This window comes from Pomacea canaliculata, linkage group LG7 (assembly GCF_003073045.1).
Source record: "Pomacea canaliculata isolate SZHN2017 linkage group LG7, ASM307304v1, whole genome shotgun sequence".
Classification (NCBI taxonomy): Eukaryota; Metazoa; Mollusca; class Gastropoda; order Architaenioglossa; family Ampullariidae; genus Pomacea; species Pomacea canaliculata.
The window spans coordinates 8,547,934-8,570,169 of record NC_037596.1 but is presented as its reverse complement, the minus strand read 5'-3'; the positions used below and the strand labels follow the sequence as shown (position 1 = coordinate 8,570,169).

The window sequence follows — 22,236 nt, the reverse complement described above, 5'->3', positions numbered from 1 at the left end:
TTAGTGGTGATTAGAAATTATTTAATGTGTGATTTTAGTGATGTTCATTTCTAGGATTTTGTGTGTGTGTGACTAGGCTACATAAACCATTTTTGTCTTTCCAGTTTATATCAGGATATCAGACAGCAGATGTGTGCAGTTTTCCTTCTTCCTTATCTGTCAGCTGATCTGCTTCGCTTTATCAAATTTGATCTTCTAGCCTGCATGATAATCAGGATTTTGGTTCCGTTTCCTGATTAACATCTTGCCAATTTCTTGTGCAAGTAAAAGACTTGATATGGATTCTTGTAACAGTTTTCTGTCCACCAATAACTTTTTTTTCATATAATTCACTGCAGTGAATATGGAATATTTAGCAACATGTGCCTGCAATTTTTTTGGCAGTCATTAATAGTTCTTTTTCATGTAAATACCTTTCCATGAATTGTTTCTTCTGTCCTGCTGCAGACTGACTGGGAGAAAATTTTGTAAAAAATATGGTCCACACTGTTTGTTTCCCTCCATTTGTTTTTTTCTTCCACATGCTCAGCATAACTTAAGTCACCTACTTGACACTCTCAGTCAGAGGCGCATAGCACAGAATAAACCAACGTGTTTGTCTTGCAGTAGGCTTTCCCTGAAGGCTGGATTGTGTCTGAAGTTGCCCCACCTATGTCTTTAGCAGCTCACTGTTCTTTTCAGGCTGTGGTAAAAGGTGAGCACACCTATGTCTCAGCAGCAAATGCCAGCATTTTGTTTTCAGGTGATATTAACCTTTTGTTAACCCAGCTGCTATGTCTATGCAATGGATCATTGTATTTTCGAGAGATATCTTCACAGGGTGTGTGAATGTTGTGTTTAGAGTATTGCGTATCTGACATGAACTAATTAGAGCTGAGGAGGAGATATATATCTTTTGTATGATACAAGCACTAGTGGTCTGATATCTCAAATATATACGTTGGCTACTTCCAGAGTTAGTTTTAATTATTACTTTTTTCACTTTGTCACCGACTGCTGTTCTTCTGCATTTGTGAGTGAGCGAAAGAATATCCAGTTCTCTCATGTTTGATTTTATTCCTGGAATCTGCTTGCATCAGCTGCTGATGGCATTTTCTCCTCAGGAAGAAAAACTTTTCCCACTTTGCTAGTAATATCTAGTTACTAAAGGTGTGGCTTATAATCTCAGGTATGAAGTGAGTGCATGTTTAGCCTGAAAGGGACCTTTGACATGACTTGTGACAGAATGCAGGTTGTGTTGGATTGTAACTATGGATACAGAAGGGCTCTCTCCCTCTCTTTTTCGTACAGGCACACTTTTTCTTGCTCAGCCCAGCAGGAACATGCTTGTGGCAGTTTGGGTCTGTTATCTGACACTGACTTTCAGCAGAGACTTCTTGCTGGCAAGCTGTAGCACAGGTGATGAAAACACCTCTCTCCCTCCCTCTTCCACTACTGGCTGGTAGTCGCTGTTTGATTCTGTGCAGGCAATGTTGAAAATAAAGACAAGGAATTGGAATGCCATTGCAGGTGCTATTTTTCACTCCTACACCACTGCCAGCACAATTTTGATCTAAAAAAGAAAATGAAGGAGAAAACCATCTTCTCTAAATATATACAGATGTCAGTTTATGTGGAGGGTTAGAAAGGCAGTTTGAAATTAAACCAAGAATGTCTTGGCTCATCTCTGGGTCTCTACTAGTGGAATAGGGACCCTGCTTCATCAGCATATATGTCCTCCAAATGCTGAGGCCTGGCAGCAGTGTTTAAAACTAGAGCTTCAGATGATCTTAGGAAACCGGTAGCTTTAGTCTTTCCCTGACCTCCCAAGTAGTCCAAGGACACACCAAGGGCAAAACTGCTCGCTGCTTGCATAGCTTTTTGTGAATGAAATTATAATCTAACGAGAGTCTTTAATGCTGAGAAGATTACGGATAGTTGCATGTCTCCTCCTGGAGAAAGACAGTCCAGTTATTTGCTCGATCTTGAGTTCTTTCTGAGAAGTAATTATGTGTGAATGTAACTGTGTTCCTGTTCTTTTGCTAACATGCAGTTGTTATCATAGGGAAATAAAATATTTTTAAGCAGAGAAAAAACATGCATAAAGTATCCTCATTATTCGTGTTTCTTATACATTTTTGGGCATTATTATTATTTTTTTCAGGTATACTTTTTTTTTAAAAAATGTGCTCTTTTTACCAGGCATGCCTTCCACAACAACTTTGAGGATATATAGCTGGAAATTTAAAGGCATATGGTCAAATTCAAGTGTGTGTGCAGAGTTGTTTTCACCCATATTTTAAAAATCACACACACACACAAACAGAATGTTTCTTTCTTTCTTCAAATTACATTATTACATATCATGAGGTTTGAGTTGCCTAATTATCTGCTGTTTTTACTGTAATAAAATGGGAGGAAAAATGCATGCAAATATCAGTTATGTGGTTTTCATTAAATAGTAGTATTGGTTCCTGTAAACCTATGGCAAACGTAACTGAAAGAAAAATTTCATAGTCTGCTTAAACTGACAAATGTCTGATCATGCATATGTATAAGAGGACCTCACACATACAGAAACATATAGACATATGCATTTACACACATTCACTTACACTTTTGGTTTGAAGGTGTACTTTATAATGAAGCATGTGCTAATTGTTTTTTCATCCTCAGTATATTTAGAGCATAGTCAGCAATCTGCTTTGGCAGATGTCAGCAGTGAATATCTGCCTGAATTGACTTGTAAGCAGGCCAGAGAATTGAATGAACAAGAGCAGATATCGGATCATTAAGTGCTGTGGTAACCATGATGTAGCCATTGAAGTAGTAACTTGAATTAGGTATAAGTTTACAGATAATGGAGATAATGGTGAACAAGCATGTTGCATACTAGTTGTTCAGATGGGATAGGTGAGTGGGGCTGTCAGCAGTCTCCACCCACCATCTGAAGGTCCAAAGCATGATGACATGATATGCATAGCTTCCTCTCTTTAGACCAGAGGAGTATATGGGCATTTTTATTTAGAGCACACTTTTTTTTTGGTAAAAATAGGATATGAAATGCACATAGACTATATTTAAAACATATACCATCTGCAAGGGATAAACAGAGGGAAAGAAGAGTGATCTTCATTTTAAAGTTCTGCAGATACACTATTTTTTATTGCTTCAGCCTGCTTCAGAACTGTTTTCTTTGTAGTCAAGCCTTGTTTCAGATTTCTTGGAGCTTGTCATGCTAAGCACAGCAGCACAATCTGTTTCTTCGCAGCAATGTGGCACCCTGTCAGACACACCCTTATGCTGCCTTGAGGAATCACAGAAAAGACTAAAACTCTTGTGGTTTTTTTAAAGATCATCACCATGTTATTGCAAATTTTCTTCAAGTGATTAGATTCACACCAAGCATTTAATATACAATTAATCTATATAAATTGGTATAAGTTGATAGCATCCCATAAAAGATGCTTTATTTCATTTTCTGTACTTTTCATAAGAACCATGAGCATTATGTAACTCTTGTGCAAGTCTTGTGCTTTGTAATAATAATTTGCATAAGGTGCTGCCCTGCCTATTTTTATGCTAGTCAGGAATGGTCACAGAAATAATAGCTTGTGTAGAAAAGCATCTGTTTGTTTTGTAAGTCAAGCATTTTCAAGGAACGTAAAAGGCATGGAAAACCATATAAAAGGGCAAGCAATATACACAGTTTGGCATGCAAGTCTTCCCATAATTTCAGCATTTTTATTAGACACATGCCCAGCCAGAGGTCAGCTATGCATTGTAAACAGTTTTCAAGTTGTCTACTCATACTTGCACACATTGGCGCAAGGACTGAAGGTGTTACTGTTTATATTTCTCCCCAGTTTTTCCTGTTACAGTTGCTGCTGTGTCCGAACCACTGTAGGCTGAGTAAAGAGTGATGATGTTACAAACGTTGGTTGTATCTTAAATTATTGAAAAATAGTCTGCATTGGCAAAACTGTGTGCACACATTAGTGATGCTGATGTTACATAGCTTTTTCCTTTAGTCTCCAGTATGCTTTATCTTGCTCCACATATTTGCATAGCAAGCTGACATTCCCTTCTGATCCACACACAGAAGAATTCATCTCACAGCCAACAACCACATAGAAAAGAAGCGTAGGAGCCTATTCAGAGCAGCTAGGGCTAGGTAGTCACATGCATAGAAACATGACCAGCTTCTTTACAATACAGAAATACACATCCCTTCCTGGCTCATTATAATTCATAGGCCTTTGTTTTTGCTTTTCAGACCTTAGATCTTTTCTGTCTTATCATATGTATGCCTCATCTCACTGTTAGTTTATATTACTGCCTGTCAATCAGCTAATCATCCAAATGCATACAAGCTTCATATAGGTAAATGTGTATTGATTATTATATATACATGCACACATATATAAGCTTATGTTCTGCTTAAATGCTTACATATGTGCATCTGGACAAAAACAGGTGATTTATTGCTCTTATCCAATGCTTGAGCATGAAATTTTGGTGAAGGCATCAGGATCGGACAGTCTTATATGTGTATATTATTGGTTTCCATTTAAGGTGATGTTAATAATAAATTAAATAATATGATAAATAAAAGCTCCATGCAATGTGTGTTTATGTGTGTATATCCACCTGTAGTATCTGTAGCATTTCTCATATACCTTTCACTGGCCCTCCTGATGTAGTATACATTTGTATGTGTGTGTCTGTGTAAGTAGACATGTGTGAATATGTATGTTATGGCTTTGTTGTTGTAGCCATATGACCTGTTTATCCTCTGTATTTTTCTTGTTCTTTGTCTCACACTGTGTGTTTGGATTGAAAACAGAAATCCTAGTGGATAGTGTGAATAGGAAAAGCTGGTTTTCCTTATCTCCTGTTTCAGCTGGAGCTTACACCCTCTCACAGTGATTATCAGCCCCTAAGTCCTGCTCGCTCTCCTTTCCTTCCTCTCTTCCTTCCTTCTTTCTCTCAACAACACGCTGGATGGGAATGCATAGACACACACACTTGCAAAAGAAGCAAAAAGACATTGTGAAGGCTTGTTTCATTTGTTGTTTATATATCATTCTACACAGTGGATGCTTGAAGTCAGCAATTCTGAGAATAGATGAGGAAAAACTGATTTTCATTGTGTCATTTATTAAAGGACTCATTAGTGAGTCTTCTTTATACCGCAAAAAGTACATCAGAAAACAGGCATATTTGGAATTAGTAAAAGTGGGAGAAAGAAGAAATGGAGAGGATTGAAGGAAGAATATTCATTGACATTCATCCCTGTAGCTGTGATGTGTTGAACATTCAGTGGTAAGATGTGTAGGCCAGAAGAGTAAACGAGTAAGAGTGACTTGGGTCATGGTGCTAGACTTGTTACTAAACATGCACATCACTGTGCAATAGGAGGCAGTCAGTATGGATTGAAGGGTTTATTTCCTCAGTGATTCCTCACTTTATTGTGGGCTACCCCACCTCTATATAATCATTTTGAAATTTTGAAGTGTGAAGACATGGCAAGGCACTGTTTGTTCCTTTTGCCATTCAAGCATACACTGAATCATGACCCCATTAATGGGAAAGGATGAAATCTCTCATTACTTTAGGATGCATATAGAGTTGTGCACTGTGTAATACATTAAGTTAGAAACAAATTGGGGAAGACACCTAGTCTGGTTTGACTTTTGGCCGCATGGCTGCCTGTTTAATACTTTCCTGGTCTGTAAGTGGAGCGTTTTCCCTGTTCACTCAGTACAGGGGTGCCTCAGGGAAGATAATGTTGATGAGACGAAAAAGTGATTCCATATATGTGCCGTTCAATAGACTTGGTGAACCACTCACAGCTTACAATGGGCATTTGGCAGTAGTCACCTCTTTTTAGAAACAAATTTGACCAAGCTGATATTAAAAGGCATGCTTTTGTTAGGGGCAAAAGGTGTGGGTTGTTCGTTTTGCTTTTTTTTTCTTTTTTTTTTTTGAGTTGGTGAACAGCATGTTGTCATGGTTATGTCTCTTTATAATTAAAGGGCTATCATCGCAGCTTGATACCTGTTGTCTAAACGTGGCTACTTTTGCTTGGCTGTGTTTTGCTTATGCCAGAACATCTAGTCTGTCACTTTCATTGCATCTTTTCAGAGTTCTCTGGAATCAAGGAAACTAGAATGAAACAGGAGAATTACTGCTGAGAATCTCTGCCTTAATGGAAAATCGATGTTTTTACTTTGTGATTATAGCTCTGGTTTCAAGGAAACCTGTCTCTGTTGTATTCTAAAGTGACTCATGGTTGATTGATTGAAAAGTAAAGTCTTTCTCTTGTCTCTCTGTTCTGTTCTTTTTTTCTCTCTCTCTCTCAAAAATGTTCGTGATCAAGAGAGAGAGTGTGTTAATCAGTTCTTATTCCCAAACATCTTTCCCTAACTTCTCAAAGCAGGATTTTCTTTTCAAACATTTGATCTACTGGCACAAAGTTGTTGCTCTATCATCCTCTCCTGTAGTGAGGAATGAGGCCAGATTGTAGGGTCCAAGAAAGCCACTTGTTTTGCCACTCTTAAAGTGCTGAGTACATTGATTTGAAGATGTGGCAGAAACATCAGACCCTGGGCTGCAGCTCTGTTTACAGAGTGTTGCAGCTTGGCTCACAGAACATTTCTGTTCACAAAGTTAGAGCAAGTGCATAAGGCTTGGAAGTGATGTAGGCTGAGCCTGTATTTAGGCAGGGGCAGGAACATAGTTTGAGATCTGGTTATGTGTATACATTCCTTTTCCTTGAAAGTACTGAGAGCTTTTCTGTCTGGGTAAGAGATACTGGGTTAAATGGCTGTGACAGACATTCTGTTCTTTTAACCACAATGGGAGGTTTTGATCACTGATGAGGACTTTAAAAATAATGTGGTTTGCTGCTTTAACTGGGCTAAAGGGTACGGTTAATGAACTAAGGCATATACTAGGCAGAACCTCTCTACATGGACCTCTCTACATTTCTGGCTGTAAGACTTTTTGTTTGTTGCAAAAAGTGAAGTAACTTATTTTCACACTATTTCTTAATTTCTTTTGGTAGTTATTATCCATGCATAAAAATCATCTTTTTAAATAATTGGCAGAGGCTTGCATGCATGTGTGCATAAAATTTCATCCTCATCACAGCAGCATTAGCTGTACTTTTCACCAGTTAGAGAATATTATGATCTAAACGTTAGAATTGTAGTTCGTTGGAAATTGAAATATGCGCTTAGAGGGTGAAGACAAAACAGGGTTTGTCCTGGGAAAGGTAGACTTCCTGAGCATCATTGGAGTGTGGATGAATGACACAATGGGTTCATTTGTAGAAAGGGAAGAATACATCTTTGTTACTGAAAACAGTATACACCTAAAAATAATGTGTGTGTGTTGGGGGAGGGGAATTACAGGTGGTGGTGAGTGCATATATAGAAGTACAAGTAGCTTTGTGACTAAGAAAGAAACTTGGTTGTAAAATGATGTAGCAGGAATGACATTTTTGTGTTTTCTTGTCATAGTTATGATCAAGAAAATGAGGAACTGGCTGCAATTGTAGTAATATCATCTTCTACATGTAAATTAAACCCAGGAGATGAGTGTACAGATAGCTAGAAGGTGTTAGCATACTGAATATTAGTTCTGCTGAGACAGACGCAGGAAAAAATGCAATCAAAATAACTTACATCAAAGAAACAGAAAGTTGTATCTCTTCACATCAAGACAAAGAGTTATTGGTTGAAAGAGAGCTCTAGTAAATGCATCTGTATTGTATCCATAGCAATGCAATGATTTCATTATTGATTGATGGAACAAAACAGGTTTTTCAGAAATTGTGAGGTAGAAAAGGGAATAAAATAGATAACTTCCCTCCACATTTTATACTTTTGACTACCAGTTTTTGTTTTGTACAGGGCCCAGTCCAGTCTCGGTTTGAGAGGATTCAGCCAGGAACCCTTCCGCCAAAGATCATCGACATCTCCAGTCAAGCGGCACCTGAGGACACCTTTGTGAGTTCCATTTGGCACTTGTATCAACTTTCAAAAAAAGAAAGTTTGATTTCAAGAACTGGACAAAGTTTCTCAAACCAAGATCTTTCTTTACTTATTTTGCAGTATGATTTCCCTTTAGATAAGATTCTTTACTTGATTACTTTACCTGATACTATAACATTGAACAGTGTCTGATCATTGTCATGAACATTATTTGTCCTTTTCTTTTCTCCCTCTTTTTAGTTGTTTGATGGGTTTTAAAATGAGTAAAAATTAAGTTGATTTCATGCAAAATAAGGCAGTGTCTGGTTTAAAAAACTGGCTCTTGCATCTGTCTGCAGCTAATTCATGCACATCTGGAGTCACAAGATTTGCTGTTGTCATTGTTTGCTAGCCAGCAGACTGGGGAGGGTGTTAGACTGACCAACCTTGTTGCCCACGTTCTGAAACTTAAAGGAACTGTGAGTATAAGCTACTGCCATAAATTTCTAGTGCTAGGAGGGCTGCATGTTGGCTCCATGGCAGATGAGCACTCGTTTCTATTGGCATTGTCTTTATGAGTCATTGTTGGTGCAAGATATCATTTACATTGATTTATGTGCACAGTCTACTGCTAGCTTAAATAATGACAGTAATGAAACTAATGAATTGTCATCAGTGTTACAATTTATGATTAGCAATTTGATTATTATTATCAGAAGTTTAAATTGTGTGCACACACACATGCACATTTTCTGTCTCTCTCTCACGCACAAACACTTTTTCTCTGTCAAACACACATGCTTTCTCACACATACACCGGTGAAGACAGACAGAGGGAGCAGACAAAGCAGGTGGACAGATAAAACAGAAAAATATGGAAAGATGAAAAAAACTTTAATTGTGTTTTGCACAGCTTCGTGTGAAGGCATTCCGGGATGGCAAAGATGTCAAAATTCGGACTAACTTTGAGGGTCGACCTGACATCAAGATTTCTGTCAGGCCAACTAATCCCTACCAGGTATGTGTCTGTGCAGTTACCTCATTGGGTGATTTAAACAATAACCATTTTCTTTTTCACTGTATCCAACAATCCATTTTTTCCTTTTTAATTGTATACTTTAGCAGACCTAAGTATGTAAATGTTGAGAATAAAAAATTTCAGGTAGTACAAGATAAGATCTTTTCAATCTACTCTTCAAATCAAACTTTATCTTTATTTGTGATCTTAAACCTCAGCTATTCTAGCATTTCTATAAGGCAGAGAAGTTTGAAATGTCAGATCCCAAGAAAGGACCCTCTGTTTTAAGATCTTAGGTAAATACCCTATGTAGTGAGATCACAGATAAATATCCTATATTGTGAGATCCTAAGTAAATGTCCTGTGTAGTGAGATCACAGGTAAATATCCTGCTTTGTGAAATCCCATGTTAGCATGATATTGTATTTACAGGATCCTACCACCCTGGTGGACATGGGTGTGGTGGAGCAAAATGTGCGCAATGCCATTTCACTGGCCGCCACAACCTTCACCATCACCCACCTGCTTATGCCTGGCGACCTGTCCACACTGGCACCTGAAGCTACTGGAGAAACAACTGAGCCACAACGGCCTGATGAAATCAGGGTCCGAGCCTCAGATGCAGGATGGGGGATAGCCCAGTCAGACGTTGCCCTCTTAAATCAGGTACTGAGCCCTCAGACATCAACTTGGTGTTTTGGCTGAAAAAGAAATTTTTTTTACTATTATTTAGAAAATAAGACTTGTTAAATAGCAGGAATATGATAAAAATGCTTACTATTGTTTCAGTTTCTTTAAAATAGAAACTTTAATTTTTCATCTAAATTATGTCAAGCATAGAGAGCCTGACCTTGTGCTTTGACCTAGCTATGTAAGTCATCTATCACTGTCCCTAGAGTCAGGGCTCTTTCAGAGAAAAAGACATCTTTCAGCCTTAGAGAAATCACCATCAGAATGTTAATATTTGACAGATTAAGCAATTAAGTTACCTTGTTGGGATTATGTCATTTCATTGAAATTTTAGTCTCACTATTCGTGTAAGATGTTGGAAGAGGACACAGTGCTAAAGCTAATTTTCTCCCTTTTACCCTTGTGGATATCCCTTGAAACATTTTCAGTAATTTTTTTGTTGTAAGTAGTATGTACTGTGTAATATGAGATATTGTGAGAAAAAAATTCTATTTAGATCTGCTGTCCATCTGTAATCAGATAAGAATGATTTCTTTTTTGCTAATTTGCTGCCATTGGCACCTTTGTATTTCTGTGCTCTATCATCCACATTGATTTGCACCTTGATGAACATAGGGCATTCCTTTTTCTTTCCTGAGAACATTTCAAATATTTATTCAGTACATCCTATTTAGTATACTGTTGGTTCAGCTCTGTATTATTCCCATCTTTGCGTTTGAGTTAAGTCTTGATTTTGTCTTTCTGTAAAGCACACTGATCTGGCCTTCATGGGCAGTGAAGTGTATGATATAAAGCTGATTTATTATTAGTCATAATAGCAATTTTCGACACAACTGGTTGGAGTTTAGATCACTGTTAGCCTGATGCCTGTTTGCCAAGATGGTGAGCAGCTCAGATAAATGCTGAATGGCTGAACCATGTGGTGAAAGATTATAGTCTCCCTGGAAACTTGTGTGCAGAGGTTTGCAGCGCAGAACTTGCAGAACCAGATGGCACAACTGGCATCCTCCATTCAGCAGCCAGCTCAGCGACAGTCGGCCCACATACTGCAGCAAGTGCCTCCCCAGAGCCGCCCCCAGCCCATCCACCATGTCTCGGTGCAGAAGGGACCTGAAGCAGTGCAGACATTTTCAGTGCATCCCAGTCGACAACAGCAGCAAGTGCAGGTAAAATGTCTTAGAAGGATCAGTCTTGAGGAATTTTTTGTTATTATGCTGTTTTTTCCAGAAGAGTGAGAAAGTTCTCTGTTTCTCTTTTAGAGAAGTCAGTTTTAAAAATATGTTTTCCTGTCCTTTTTTTCTTTTTACGGGAAGTATTTTTGAGGATTTGTTTTCCTTCTATTCTTGTGTGGGTTTTTTAGTTTAGTCTAGTTCTTGTTACTCCTCGAGGAGTATAGGGACGCAACAAATGAGGGTTCTTTGCATGGATGAAATTCTGAGCAGAATTTGTTTAGACAGAAATTGGATTTGGATTGTACCTTCACTGTTCAACTCTATGGACTGGTTTAAGGCAGATTTTTTCTATGATTGCCAGAATCAGTAGGGGAGATTGTGCAGTAGTTATCATCCCTGAGGACACTAATAAAATTGATATTGTGGTCATAAACCAAGACTAACAGATTACCAAGCATCTAGGGCCAATCATATGGTGATTACAGATACTGATAGCTGATTGGTTGGTCTGTTTTGCAGCAGCAAGCTAGTGCTCGGGTGTCCTCCCAGCCTCCTCTGACACAGCCCCAATCACAGCAGAGCAACAGTGTACAAGGAGTTGGTGGCGCCGAGTCACTTTTCGAGCCAGTTTCGCCCACTCAGTACCAGAGTGCAGTGAGTTGTCATGCTTTTTTTACCTGATAATGCAATAACTAAAACACTACCGTCATCTTTTTCTTGATTGTGCTAATTCCATCCTACTATAATGCCTATTGTGTTACTGTGCTGAAATGTTTTATTTGCAAAATACTTTCAGGATATATTGGCAGCTTGCAAACCAACTTTGTAAGAGTTTTTTTAATTTTTCATAAACTACTACTTATTTTACAAGAATTATACATTCACTGTGTAATGGTCTGTTAACTGCATTCCATTTATTTCAAGGATAGGTGACCTGCATGCAGAGGTCTTCAACATGGTATCTGGAAGGCCTCATTCCTAAAATCTGTCTACTTGGTCCAAGCAAATCCAAGCTCAGCAATCTGATTTGATTTGACCCTGTTAACATTCCAATATTGAAAAACCTTTTTTTTTTTCCACCCTTCCCTCTTAGAAACAGTCAGATTTTATGTCTTGCCTTTCCTGTTTTGTGCTTTTCTGAAGACTGTTTATTACCCTGTCAGGGAACTTAAATGTGTTTTCTGTATCACAATTTCAAGTCAAAGAATGTTTGCTTCTATAGTCATGTAGATGTTAAAGAACCATTTGACTGGCAACAGTTTATGCATTTTCAGTTCACGTCCCCCTCACCTGGCCCCCCGAAGCCTCCGCGTATGGTCGGTGACCGTCGATTGTTGGTGAAGCTCATCAAGGGCTCCTCTCTAGCCAGTCATGAAGGAGGTGAGTTACTACTTGCCCATGTCAATTATCATATTAGTGTAATTAAGTTTTTATTACACCTTTAGAGAACAGGGAGAAGCACACTAACTAGAGCACCTTCCCATGCTTAAATTGCCCACTGGGACCAATAAAGTTGTCATGCTTTCTGTCGCACTTTCTCTTGCAACACACCTAAGAAACCCACAGCATTTTTCAGTAACAATGTTTTTAGCCATTAATGCAGATTTGTTCCATTTTTAGTGCATCAACGTTTACATTCCCTTGTTTTAGCTTCTGTCAGCCCAGTCTGCTATGTATCAACGGATGAACCAGTGCAGAGCTACACATCCAGCGTTGTCAAGACTGCCAACAACCCATTTTGGGATGAACACTTTTTATTGTAAATATGCTTTCAATTAATCATATCAAATAGTTCACAAGACAGGATAGTTAAAGAGAAATGTTATTTTTGTGATATCTCTTTTAACAATCAAATTATTGCCCTTTTAATAAACTAATAGCCAGAAAAAGAGTAACAACCATTTTTTATGTAGGTGTGTGTGTGAATGTCTATATGATTACAGTGATGTTACCAATGCAACTCGAGAAGTCAAGTTTGAAGTGTATGACAAAAGCCGACGTGATGCAAGTGAGTAGCCAGTTGTTTGGAAAAAAACTTACCTTAAATTTCAATTATGGTGTGTATGTAAAACTGGTTACCTTTCTAAATGACAGTTTTTACATGAAAAAATAAGTCATTTGCTTATGTTTACTGTATTACATGATTTTCATGACTATTTTCTTTTGATATGTTTGATTTCATTCTTAGCTGGTTTTTTTTTTTACTTTTATACAGTTAGGGATTTCTCTGGTAGCATAATTTACAAATGTCTTTGTAGCAAGAGTCTGTGTTCTTCCATTATATTCCATCCATTATGGAGAATTGCACATTTGAAATTGTATTGTATCCCATCACAGCATAAATTAATCTTCACCATTCCATCAACAGGAAAGTACATGCATGTCATAAAGCACATCATATTCAATGGACCTTCTTCATTTTATTCACAGCGGAGGAATACTTAGGGGAGAGTGTTGTGTTACATCGAGGACTTGAAGCGCACACCAAGTAGTCGGCAGATCCTACGACTTCAGGCAGAGCCAGGAACTTTTGACTACACCACAGGCACCATCACAGCAGAGGTGAGAAACTGGATGGACTTTACATTGCAACATGAAGTCTTTTGCTAGTTTTATTCATGTTACACATGTAAACCTTTCATGATCTGTCAGTTACATCAAGGATAGATAAGGCACTGAAAAGAGGATACTAAAAATGTGATCTGTATAGGTTCACAAAACCTAGCAAACTGTGTGAAAATGAATAAATAAAGTAAGAATATAATATAATGGTATGTGATATTTGAAGTCTGATGTATATTCTAATGCAGTTTTTCTTTGTTTGGCACTTTACATTTGTGCATATTGTATAGATAATTCTTTTTTAAATTTCTGCCTCATGACCTTCACGACAAACTTGCCATTCCATTTACTATCTTTATATTGGAACACAATTTAATTTGTGCCACTAGTAGTGTGCGAGTGTTCAGTGGCTTTGTTTTCCAAATGTTTTGAATGTGTGAAATCTGCCAGGCAACCATCTTATCACTACCAGTGGCATTTAAACCAACATGAAACATGAACAGGCTCACCTACCTCCTCAGTTTTGAAATCAACCAGGAAAAGAACCTAAACAGTTTAAGAAACCAAAAAGCATCTCATGTTGACAGTTTGCTTAAAAAAAAAAAGAAGAAAATACAGTGATATCATGTCACTTTCAGTTTCTCTTCATGGAGCCTGCTGAAGCAGATCTTCTGCTCAATTCTATGAACACAAGCAACAGTCAACTGTCACCAAGGCGACGCATTGAAGTATCGCAGACAGTAACACCTAGTGGCACACGTGTCACCACAACTACCACCACCACCCAGAAGCCACAGTATGGACGTCAGGAACCTGGCTACAATAGTAGGATCCTTGTCTTTAAGCATGATTTAGATTGAGCAGTTGTTATATTCATCATAATGTACAGGAGGTGAAGCGTATTTTGTAGTGCTGAGAAGTTCAAAAGCATTGGTTCATATACATGTCTAGTGAGGGGGAAGGGAGATTGAAGGAGACATTTAATGTCCACAAATGTGTGCCGGCTTAATCTGTGCTACAATCTCTAATCCTAACCCTTATATGCATTTATCACTTTATTGCATTGCAGTTCCCTTACAAGAATGAGAAGTGAGCTCATTTAGTTGCTGCGGTGAAATCTACACAATTTAACTTCTTGTACATTTCTTGGCTAAAATGCTTTTGTATAATAAACCAGTCCTTTAGTGAATCAGAACTGGCCGACAAGGCCTTGTGTACAAATAGATCAAAGTTTAAATATTCTTTTTTTCAATTTCAGCAACCCCAAATTATGTTGAGAAGTACCTGAATGCTGAGGCAGACACCTCTGTGGCATCTGATAGCAACTCTCCCAGCACTGGAGCGGACTCCTCTGCTGGTGAGCATGATTGTGTTTTTGAGACCTATCTGGGGTTTGAGTTCTTACTTCTGGTTTTGCTGTGTTTTCTTATCACACACATTACCTCAACAGGCAACGCACATCACCCCAACAGGCAACAGACATCATTGAAAAAAAAAAAAATGTGAGAAAGAGCTTGTGATCATTGAATTATCTCCTGAAAATGTTGACTAACATCCACAGGTACAGTTGGTCATTTGATCAGACAGTGATGCTTTACATTTACAAAATTGTTCTTTTCAGATTTGATTTTCAATTCTTACTTGTCTTTTCTGTGATCACACACACATGCACACACACACTCACAAACATCGCATATATACATCCACCCACCACCACCTTTACATCAGGGACACAAGACATTGCACAGATGAGACTATTGTTTCCCCTTTTTGTGTAATGATACTACTATTACAATAAGATGCTACATGCCAAAAGAGGCTTTATAGCTTTATGGTTAGTGCCCTTGATGTGGAGCAGACGGTTACCAGTTCAAGGCCTACTAGAGACTGGCTGGATTAGTTTCCTTGGCACACCCTCCAACTGCTCAGCAGAAATGGATACCTGATAGTGGCAGAAGACTAAGAATGGGCTTCGTCTTCTACATACCCTAGACATGATGAACCACACCTCTAGGACCACTAGTCTATGGGACTTTAATCCTTTTTACGTGCATATGTTGGCATACACTCACGCACACACAGAGAGAGTAGCAACAGAAGATGTAACAAAACATACAGTATGAAGGCATAGTTATAGCTTGTAATTTACAGTAATTATATGGTCTAAATAATGAAAACCACAATAAATCTTTTCATAAATGTCATAAATGTTATCATTTTAAGTGCTCTTCATAACTTTATTTATGTAGGCTTATGTACATACATGTATAATATGCCTTCCCTTCCTCCCCCTTTTAGAATATACAGCAAATACTACAGTACAGGTGCATGAACATCTGCACACACTATTATTTCTCATTGCTTGATTACGAAAGCAGACCCCGTTTGTACTTTGCACTTGAATCATTACCTTGTAACTTCTGACAGGCGCGGCCATGTATCATGGCAGACAGATTCCTGTAAGTATTATGCACGGGTGTGTACCACATGGTTTTTACACAGGCACATAACAGAAGTATGCAGAAACTTCTTGTTTATATAAAATACAGAAGTTTGCAGGCTCCTTGGTTGTGATGAAATTGTGGAGAGTATCTAGTCAACTAAAAATTGTTTGGTATACCCTTCAGTCTTTTCATGGAAGTGTGGTGGGTGGGGGGAGAGAATCCTTACTAAAACGTATTTTCAGACCCATTCATTGGACCTATTTGCATACTTATCTTTTATGAGCTTGTTGTATGATGTTATGAACAGTTTTAGAGAGGTGCATGTTGGTCTTTTTGTCTCATGGAAAGAATGTGCTCCTCCAAAAATAGCATACTAGGAAAAACTGTTCACACATGCATGTTCATGTGTGCGATATGTTTTGTGGAATGGGAACTGCCTTCTACTAACAGCACCTGTGATGTTTAATAGAGATGAAGTTTGTTACAGTCCATCCCCTGTCTTCACCCCATGATGGGGATGTCTGTTTCTTATCTATGTCCCCCACCCAATCCTCCCCTTAGCTTTCAGTGTCCAGAACTGTGCCTAGAACTCTATTATCCCAACATTTCCACCATTCAGTTTTGAAGATAATTGATATGCTTCGTGTCTTTAGCCACCTGCCCTACATAAATATGTATTATGGTTTTACATTTGACACTAATGGGATATTTGATGGAACTCTTCTGCTGAAAACCTGAAAAAGCTGTGAGAAAGAAGCGGTGCTTCCCATCATGTAGAACTGTGCACAAGTCTGTGTAAAAGAGCTCATGTTAATCAATAAATAATTTGGTATCCACTAATCTGTACCCAAGAATTAAGACTTAAAATCTTTTAAAATAAGTGAAAAATTTAAAAGATAATTTTAGCATTATTAAAGAAAAAAGCGTATAGTTTGAGATTGAAATAGTAAGTATCTAAGCTACCTCTAGCTATATTCCAAATTAAAGAGCCTCAGTCCTGATGTGTATGGGTCACAATAAAACTGTGCTCTGTAGCTTGATTCACAGAAGATTTTAGTAATCATACATATGGATTTGTAAAGCAAAACAAGTCTTAGAGTCTGTATTGATATATTTCACATTTTAGGCATCTAATCTACTGAAAACAAGGTCAGTTTCCCTAAGGTAGAGTTTTCCATGAAAATAAATGTTTCATTTTATTTATATTTGCAGCTGAACACATTTTTTATTATTTGATTTTTTTCTGTTATTGATATGGTTATGGGTGGGTAATGGTATAAGTGTTGCTTATTTTATCAGTTATCTTATGTTCTGTTCTCATTAAACTGTCATCTGCTTATACTTCACATTGTCTATAAAAAGATATTTTCATAATTGTCATAGTGGTATGTGGCGGTGGTAGGTCTTATTATTGTAATCCTAGGCAGCAAGCTATGGACACTGGCCAAAGCAAAACCTGGTTTGAAAAGTGTAGCGAGTGCTGATGGGGAGTCAGTGGAGCCTTGATATATGTGCACAGAGAGTATGAGGGAAGGGGCAAAATTAAAGCATACTTAAGAGGAGATTGTGAAAACAATGTTTTTACATGGATTAAACATTTGTTTACTATTAATGATTAAGTTTGTAGGCAGACTATGATTAACTAGATTATCAATTATGGTATCATGTCTGCAATCAGAAAAAAGCGAGATCTGTTAGTAGCAGTTGAGTGAACATGATAAACTATTTTATAGGTAAAAAATGAGAATAGATGTATACAAGGAGAAAGTATGCTTTTTTTACAGACTACAAATCTTTAACCTAAAACTGTATTGATTTGAGGTAATCAGCATACATCGCATTGGAGACAGCTGTGTCTTAACTGATTGTCTTTAAGAGAGGATAGTAGCAGAAGATAGAACTGATACTAAAGCAGGCTGGACAAAGAGGGGTAACCTCTCTAGTCACAGCTTTCTCTCACTCAAAATTTGCCACTGTTATTCCCCTTGTTAAAACTGTGTAGTTTTATACTGTTAACAAAATCCCAGCATGCTTTTGTGTGTTCGCCTGATGCCTGCATGGTTGTCTCCTCCTGTTTTCCAGAGCTGATCGTTATTAACGGCGTTGAATCAGTCGCTGAAACTGCCATACGAGAGCTGTTGGATCGATCCCGACGGCCACGCACCCCTACCAAAACTAGCACTCTTATTATCACAGGGGTCAAACGGGTAAGGTCAACACCAAGCCCCTTCCTTCGTCCCCCATCCCCACCCAATTTTTGATGGAAATTCATCAGCTCACATTTTCTTTTGTGGTGTTGACTGAGACATTGACATGAAAGATGCTGAAACAGTTGAAATGATGAATGCTATGGGGGCAGTTGGGTGGCTCAGTGACTAAAAATGTCTGTCGCCGTGACAGTGAGACCTCTCTCTGGATGTGACACCTGTTTACAGGGCTAACTGTGGTTTTCTCTCTGGGTACTGTGGTTTCCTCCATATTCTTTGTGGGTGTGTGATGCATGTTTTGTTGTGAGCATGTTTGTGTGTAATGGTGTATGAGATACCTGCCCAAAAGGTATGTGCCCATGTGTTTGTATGTGCTTTGAGTCCAACTTTGGTGCTAGTGAAAGGCACTGTATCAATGTGATGTATTATTATTATTAGCAGTGGTATGTTTTGTGTCACCTGAAGAGGAAGGAGAGAGGTGGCTGTAGGTGAAGCTGGAAAGTGCTTGTAATCTCTTGTAGGCTTCCATGAAACTATGAGCTAGTCATTAGAGAGATCCCTCAGTGATGCAGAGTACACTCTCAACCCCTGATTTGAATGGTTTTATAATGGTTTAATAATGTACTTTACCATAAACCTATTTGTTAGTATCTTTTTCCTCTCTCTCTCACAAACAAATCATTTCAAGATCACTCTTTTTTGCATGTGCATACACTCTCTCTCTTTCACACACACACTCATACACTCTCTCATAAACACAGGTATTATTATTCTCTGTTCATCTTTTGCTACAAACCTTATGTGAGACGTTCGGCAGCTTTCAAAGGAAATGTTCTCCAACACCAAGCAATGTTGTATAGTTTCTCTATTTTTAACCCTCCTGATTGTTGATCTTGCCTTAGATATTGTAGGAATAGGTTGCAAAGCAAAGCTGGGAGGTCTTCTTCAGAGCTAAGGCCCTCTAAAGAACTTCGCACACAATTCTAGCTGCAGTTCAAAAACCCTTCTTCTGTCTGTTGACCTTAAGTTTATTGTCAAAAACGTAGATTGCTGATGATTGTTGGGCAAGGCTACAATGAGAAGTGATCTAGACATTGCATGTTGTCACATCTCATGCTTGTGCAAATGACTCATTTAATTTATTGGACTGGTAATGTGCAAAGATCAGCTGGTTATACTAGGCCAGATTATACTACACAAGCTCAATTTTTACTGTTGTGTGCTATGTGTATATAGTGCTAATGCACTTTCTCTGTATGGTTTTGTATTTGTAAATCCTGGATGTCTTTATACATATCCTTTATTGATCTTGTGTGATATTTTGCATGGTTGTTTCTTTTGAAATTGTTGCTTGAAGCCCTTTCATGTGCATATTCTTTCCAGATGACTGGATTTACTTGATTACAAAAAACATAATTTTTAAAATGTGAGCAAATAACTCGTTTCTGTTCATGAGATAGGAACAGTGAACATTGCAATTCCCACTTGAATTTTGGAAAAATTTCAAAACCTCATTTCTTCTGTGTCACGAAAATATGCTTTGCTATTATGGCAGGGCTTCATTAATATCAGTGTGAACTTTGCATTTATTGAGGAACTTAAACTTACATTTTTTTCAGAAGGACCTCAAAAACAAATTTGTGATAAACAGCACTGCTATATTCTACTAACTTGTTGACATTTTATCTTTCACTAAGGTTAACCTTTAAGATTTCATTTTTACAGGCATCTTTGTAATCCAAACATTTGTTGTTTCCTGTTGTAGGCCTTATAGTTCGCTGTAAACGTTTTTGGCTTGGTCATATATCTGAAGCGCATGGAAATTGGAATGCTTTTAGGGTTTTACAAAATTCTTTAAAAGTCACATATCTATTGAAATTTGTGTTGAGGAAAATTTTATTTGTTATCCATTCTATTGCAACGTGTCATAAATTTCTGTTTTAACTAGTTGATCATGTGATATCTAATTAACCTATTTACACTCATACAGTTTATATTTTATTATAAAGTGTTTCATATTATACAGTACCATTATACACTCAGTAGGGGTGCATGTGTACTTTTCACGCTGCTGATATTATTTATACAAGAGTTCGCATTGGCTTTCAAGTTTCTCGTTTGGTGCAAGTTTTTTTTTTTAATAAACATGTTTTGAACTTTTACAGTAATTAAATTTTGTGTAACTCCGTACGCATGTTTTTAATTTGCATGATTCTTGGAGAAATCCAATGTTAACAAAGCAGTTTTTTATTGGGAATCTTTCAGTGAAAATCTTCACATGATGTGAAAACTCTAATTAAGCATAAATGTTGAAAGAAAAAGGAGTTCTGTTCTCTTTTTTTTAATGAAGTAATACTGGTGTAATGGAAACTAGGATAGCCAGATTATAAAGAGAATGGGAACATTTTTGAGATGTTGGATGTTCTTATAGTTTGTTGGTTGTTTTGCTGTTTTTTACCTTTGCATTTTCATTTTTACAAATTCTACAAGGGCATTTTTTAAAGTGTATAGTATAGTGGCTATTTAGTCCTTTTGTTCAGCATGAAGAATTAAGTTTTAGCTATTAGCAATGTTATGAGTCAGAGTGGCCTTCACAAAAACATAAAAGCATGTGGTTAAAATCAAATAGCAGGACAAGGATAGACATGGTGGAAATCAGGTTATACTTTATGAAAAGCAAGTTGGTGACATTTTCTAAAATTAATATTTAATTGTGTGTGGTGACAGTGTCTAGAAAGAAGTGAAGTGAACACTACAGAAATATAGCATAGTTAAATTAGTTTTACTTATAACTTTGAGAGCTTTAATTTTGATTTCCCCAAATTGTAATAGTAAATTATATTCTAGAGGTTTTAAATTAAACTGGTTGACAAAAGTGAAAAGTATAAACTGTCTTGTTATTAATCTTTGTTCTTTGTATTAAGTTTTATGCCAGTTGTGATCAGTTGGCATTAATTTAGTGTGTATTAATAAACTGTCTTTCAATACTGTGTTTTTATCTGTCAAGTTTCTTCATATTGTATGTATGTTCAGTGTTTGTGCACATGCTGCATTATGCATGGTTCTGCAGTTTTGTCATTTTCACCTTTCTGTCATTCATTGCTTGCGAACTCTCTACTTATAGGAATACATGTGTTTTCCTCATGACTTTCAGTGATTCTGATACGAATACATATTCATGTTTTCTCAAATACAAATGCTGGCTTATACAAGGCAGAGTCATATCTTCAATCAGTTTCCCCTTATCTACCTCATTATGAATCCATCATTTTAAACATTTATCCATTACATGGAAATAGTCCTGAAAGTATATCAATCATTTTTATATAAAATAGCTATGCACATTGAAAATTTATAGGAACGACTTCACATTTTTTACATGCAATCATGTTTGTGTGTGCATATGTAAGTTGTTTTAAATTATAAGACTATTTCCTTAATATTGCTAATCACATTCATTTTCCCTTGCCTCTCTTTATTTCTTTGCCTGAGCAATGACCCTTCTTGGTGGCTTGATAATCATTTATTCTGTAATATTTGACAAAGTCAAAAATTTGAAACAACAATTAAAGATTTAACTGCAAAAGCAACACGCCAAGTGTATGCCATTTGTTTCTCGTATCTGCTGTGATTTGTATGCACATGATACCAACACAAGGTATTTGAAGGGCAACTTTAGGTCCATGATCTAAAAATTGCTTGTTTCTTTGATTGTCATTTTCATGAAGCTCCTAAATTTTTTTTTATCAGTAGACTGTAGGAGAGATACTTCCAAATAAATTCACACTAGTGAGAGTTTGAATATCAAGATCACACTTATTTAAGTATGTTATGTCGGTTTCAAAAAGTACTTCATTTTGCATTCCAGTCTGATCTTTTCAAGACATTTAACAGATCTGTTCTTTATCTTTCTTCTTTCATCTCTTTTTTTTTTTTCTGTCATATAAATACTGCAAACAGGAGCCAGTCATTCCACTTATCAAGGTATAAATGTTCTTCAATTCCACTTTTCCATCCAGATATTGTCCATTGTTTTGTTCAAAGTTTCGCGCTTCAACTTTTATTTTCCAAATTCTTTTTTGAAATATTTCAGCATTTGCCAGATTTCTTTTTCTTTAATTTGTCAGATTAGTACTCATATCAACACTTTATCAATATGACTGCTGATGGCATTGCAGCTGCTTT

The 22,236-nt window shown here is 37.2% G+C and overlaps 1 protein-coding gene across 1 annotated transcript in view; it reads left to right on the top strand.

The window, feature by feature from the left end:
• The first annotated feature begins 694 nt into the window (after positions 1–694).
• The window catches only part of LOC112568504 (phospholipid transfer protein C2CD2L-like), a 33,953-nt gene continuing 12,411 nt past the window's right edge, over positions 695–22,236 (top strand). The window contains exons 1-16 of the mRNA XM_025245814.1: positions 695–742; positions 7,899–7,994; positions 8,318–8,437; positions 8,872–8,976; positions 9,409–9,642; positions 10,626–10,832; positions 11,358–11,492; positions 12,113–12,218; positions 12,489–12,597; positions 12,782–12,846; positions 13,097–13,101; positions 13,308–13,400; positions 14,039–14,225; positions 14,659–14,757; positions 17,927–18,051; positions 22,012–22,035. Coding sequence (XP_025101599.1) covers positions 707–742; positions 7,899–7,994; positions 8,318–8,437; positions 8,872–8,976; positions 9,409–9,642; positions 10,626–10,832; positions 11,358–11,492; positions 12,113–12,218; positions 12,489–12,597; positions 12,782–12,846; positions 13,097–13,101; positions 13,308–13,400; positions 14,039–14,225; positions 14,659–14,757; positions 17,927–18,051; positions 22,012–22,035 — 1,746 coding nt within the window. The 5' untranslated portion in view covers positions 695–706. The remainder of the gene's footprint in view (positions 743–7,898; positions 7,995–8,317; positions 8,438–8,871; positions 8,977–9,408; positions 9,643–10,625; positions 10,833–11,357; positions 11,493–12,112; positions 12,219–12,488; positions 12,598–12,781; positions 12,847–13,096; positions 13,102–13,307; positions 13,401–14,038; positions 14,226–14,658; positions 14,758–17,926; positions 18,052–22,011; positions 22,036–22,236) is intronic.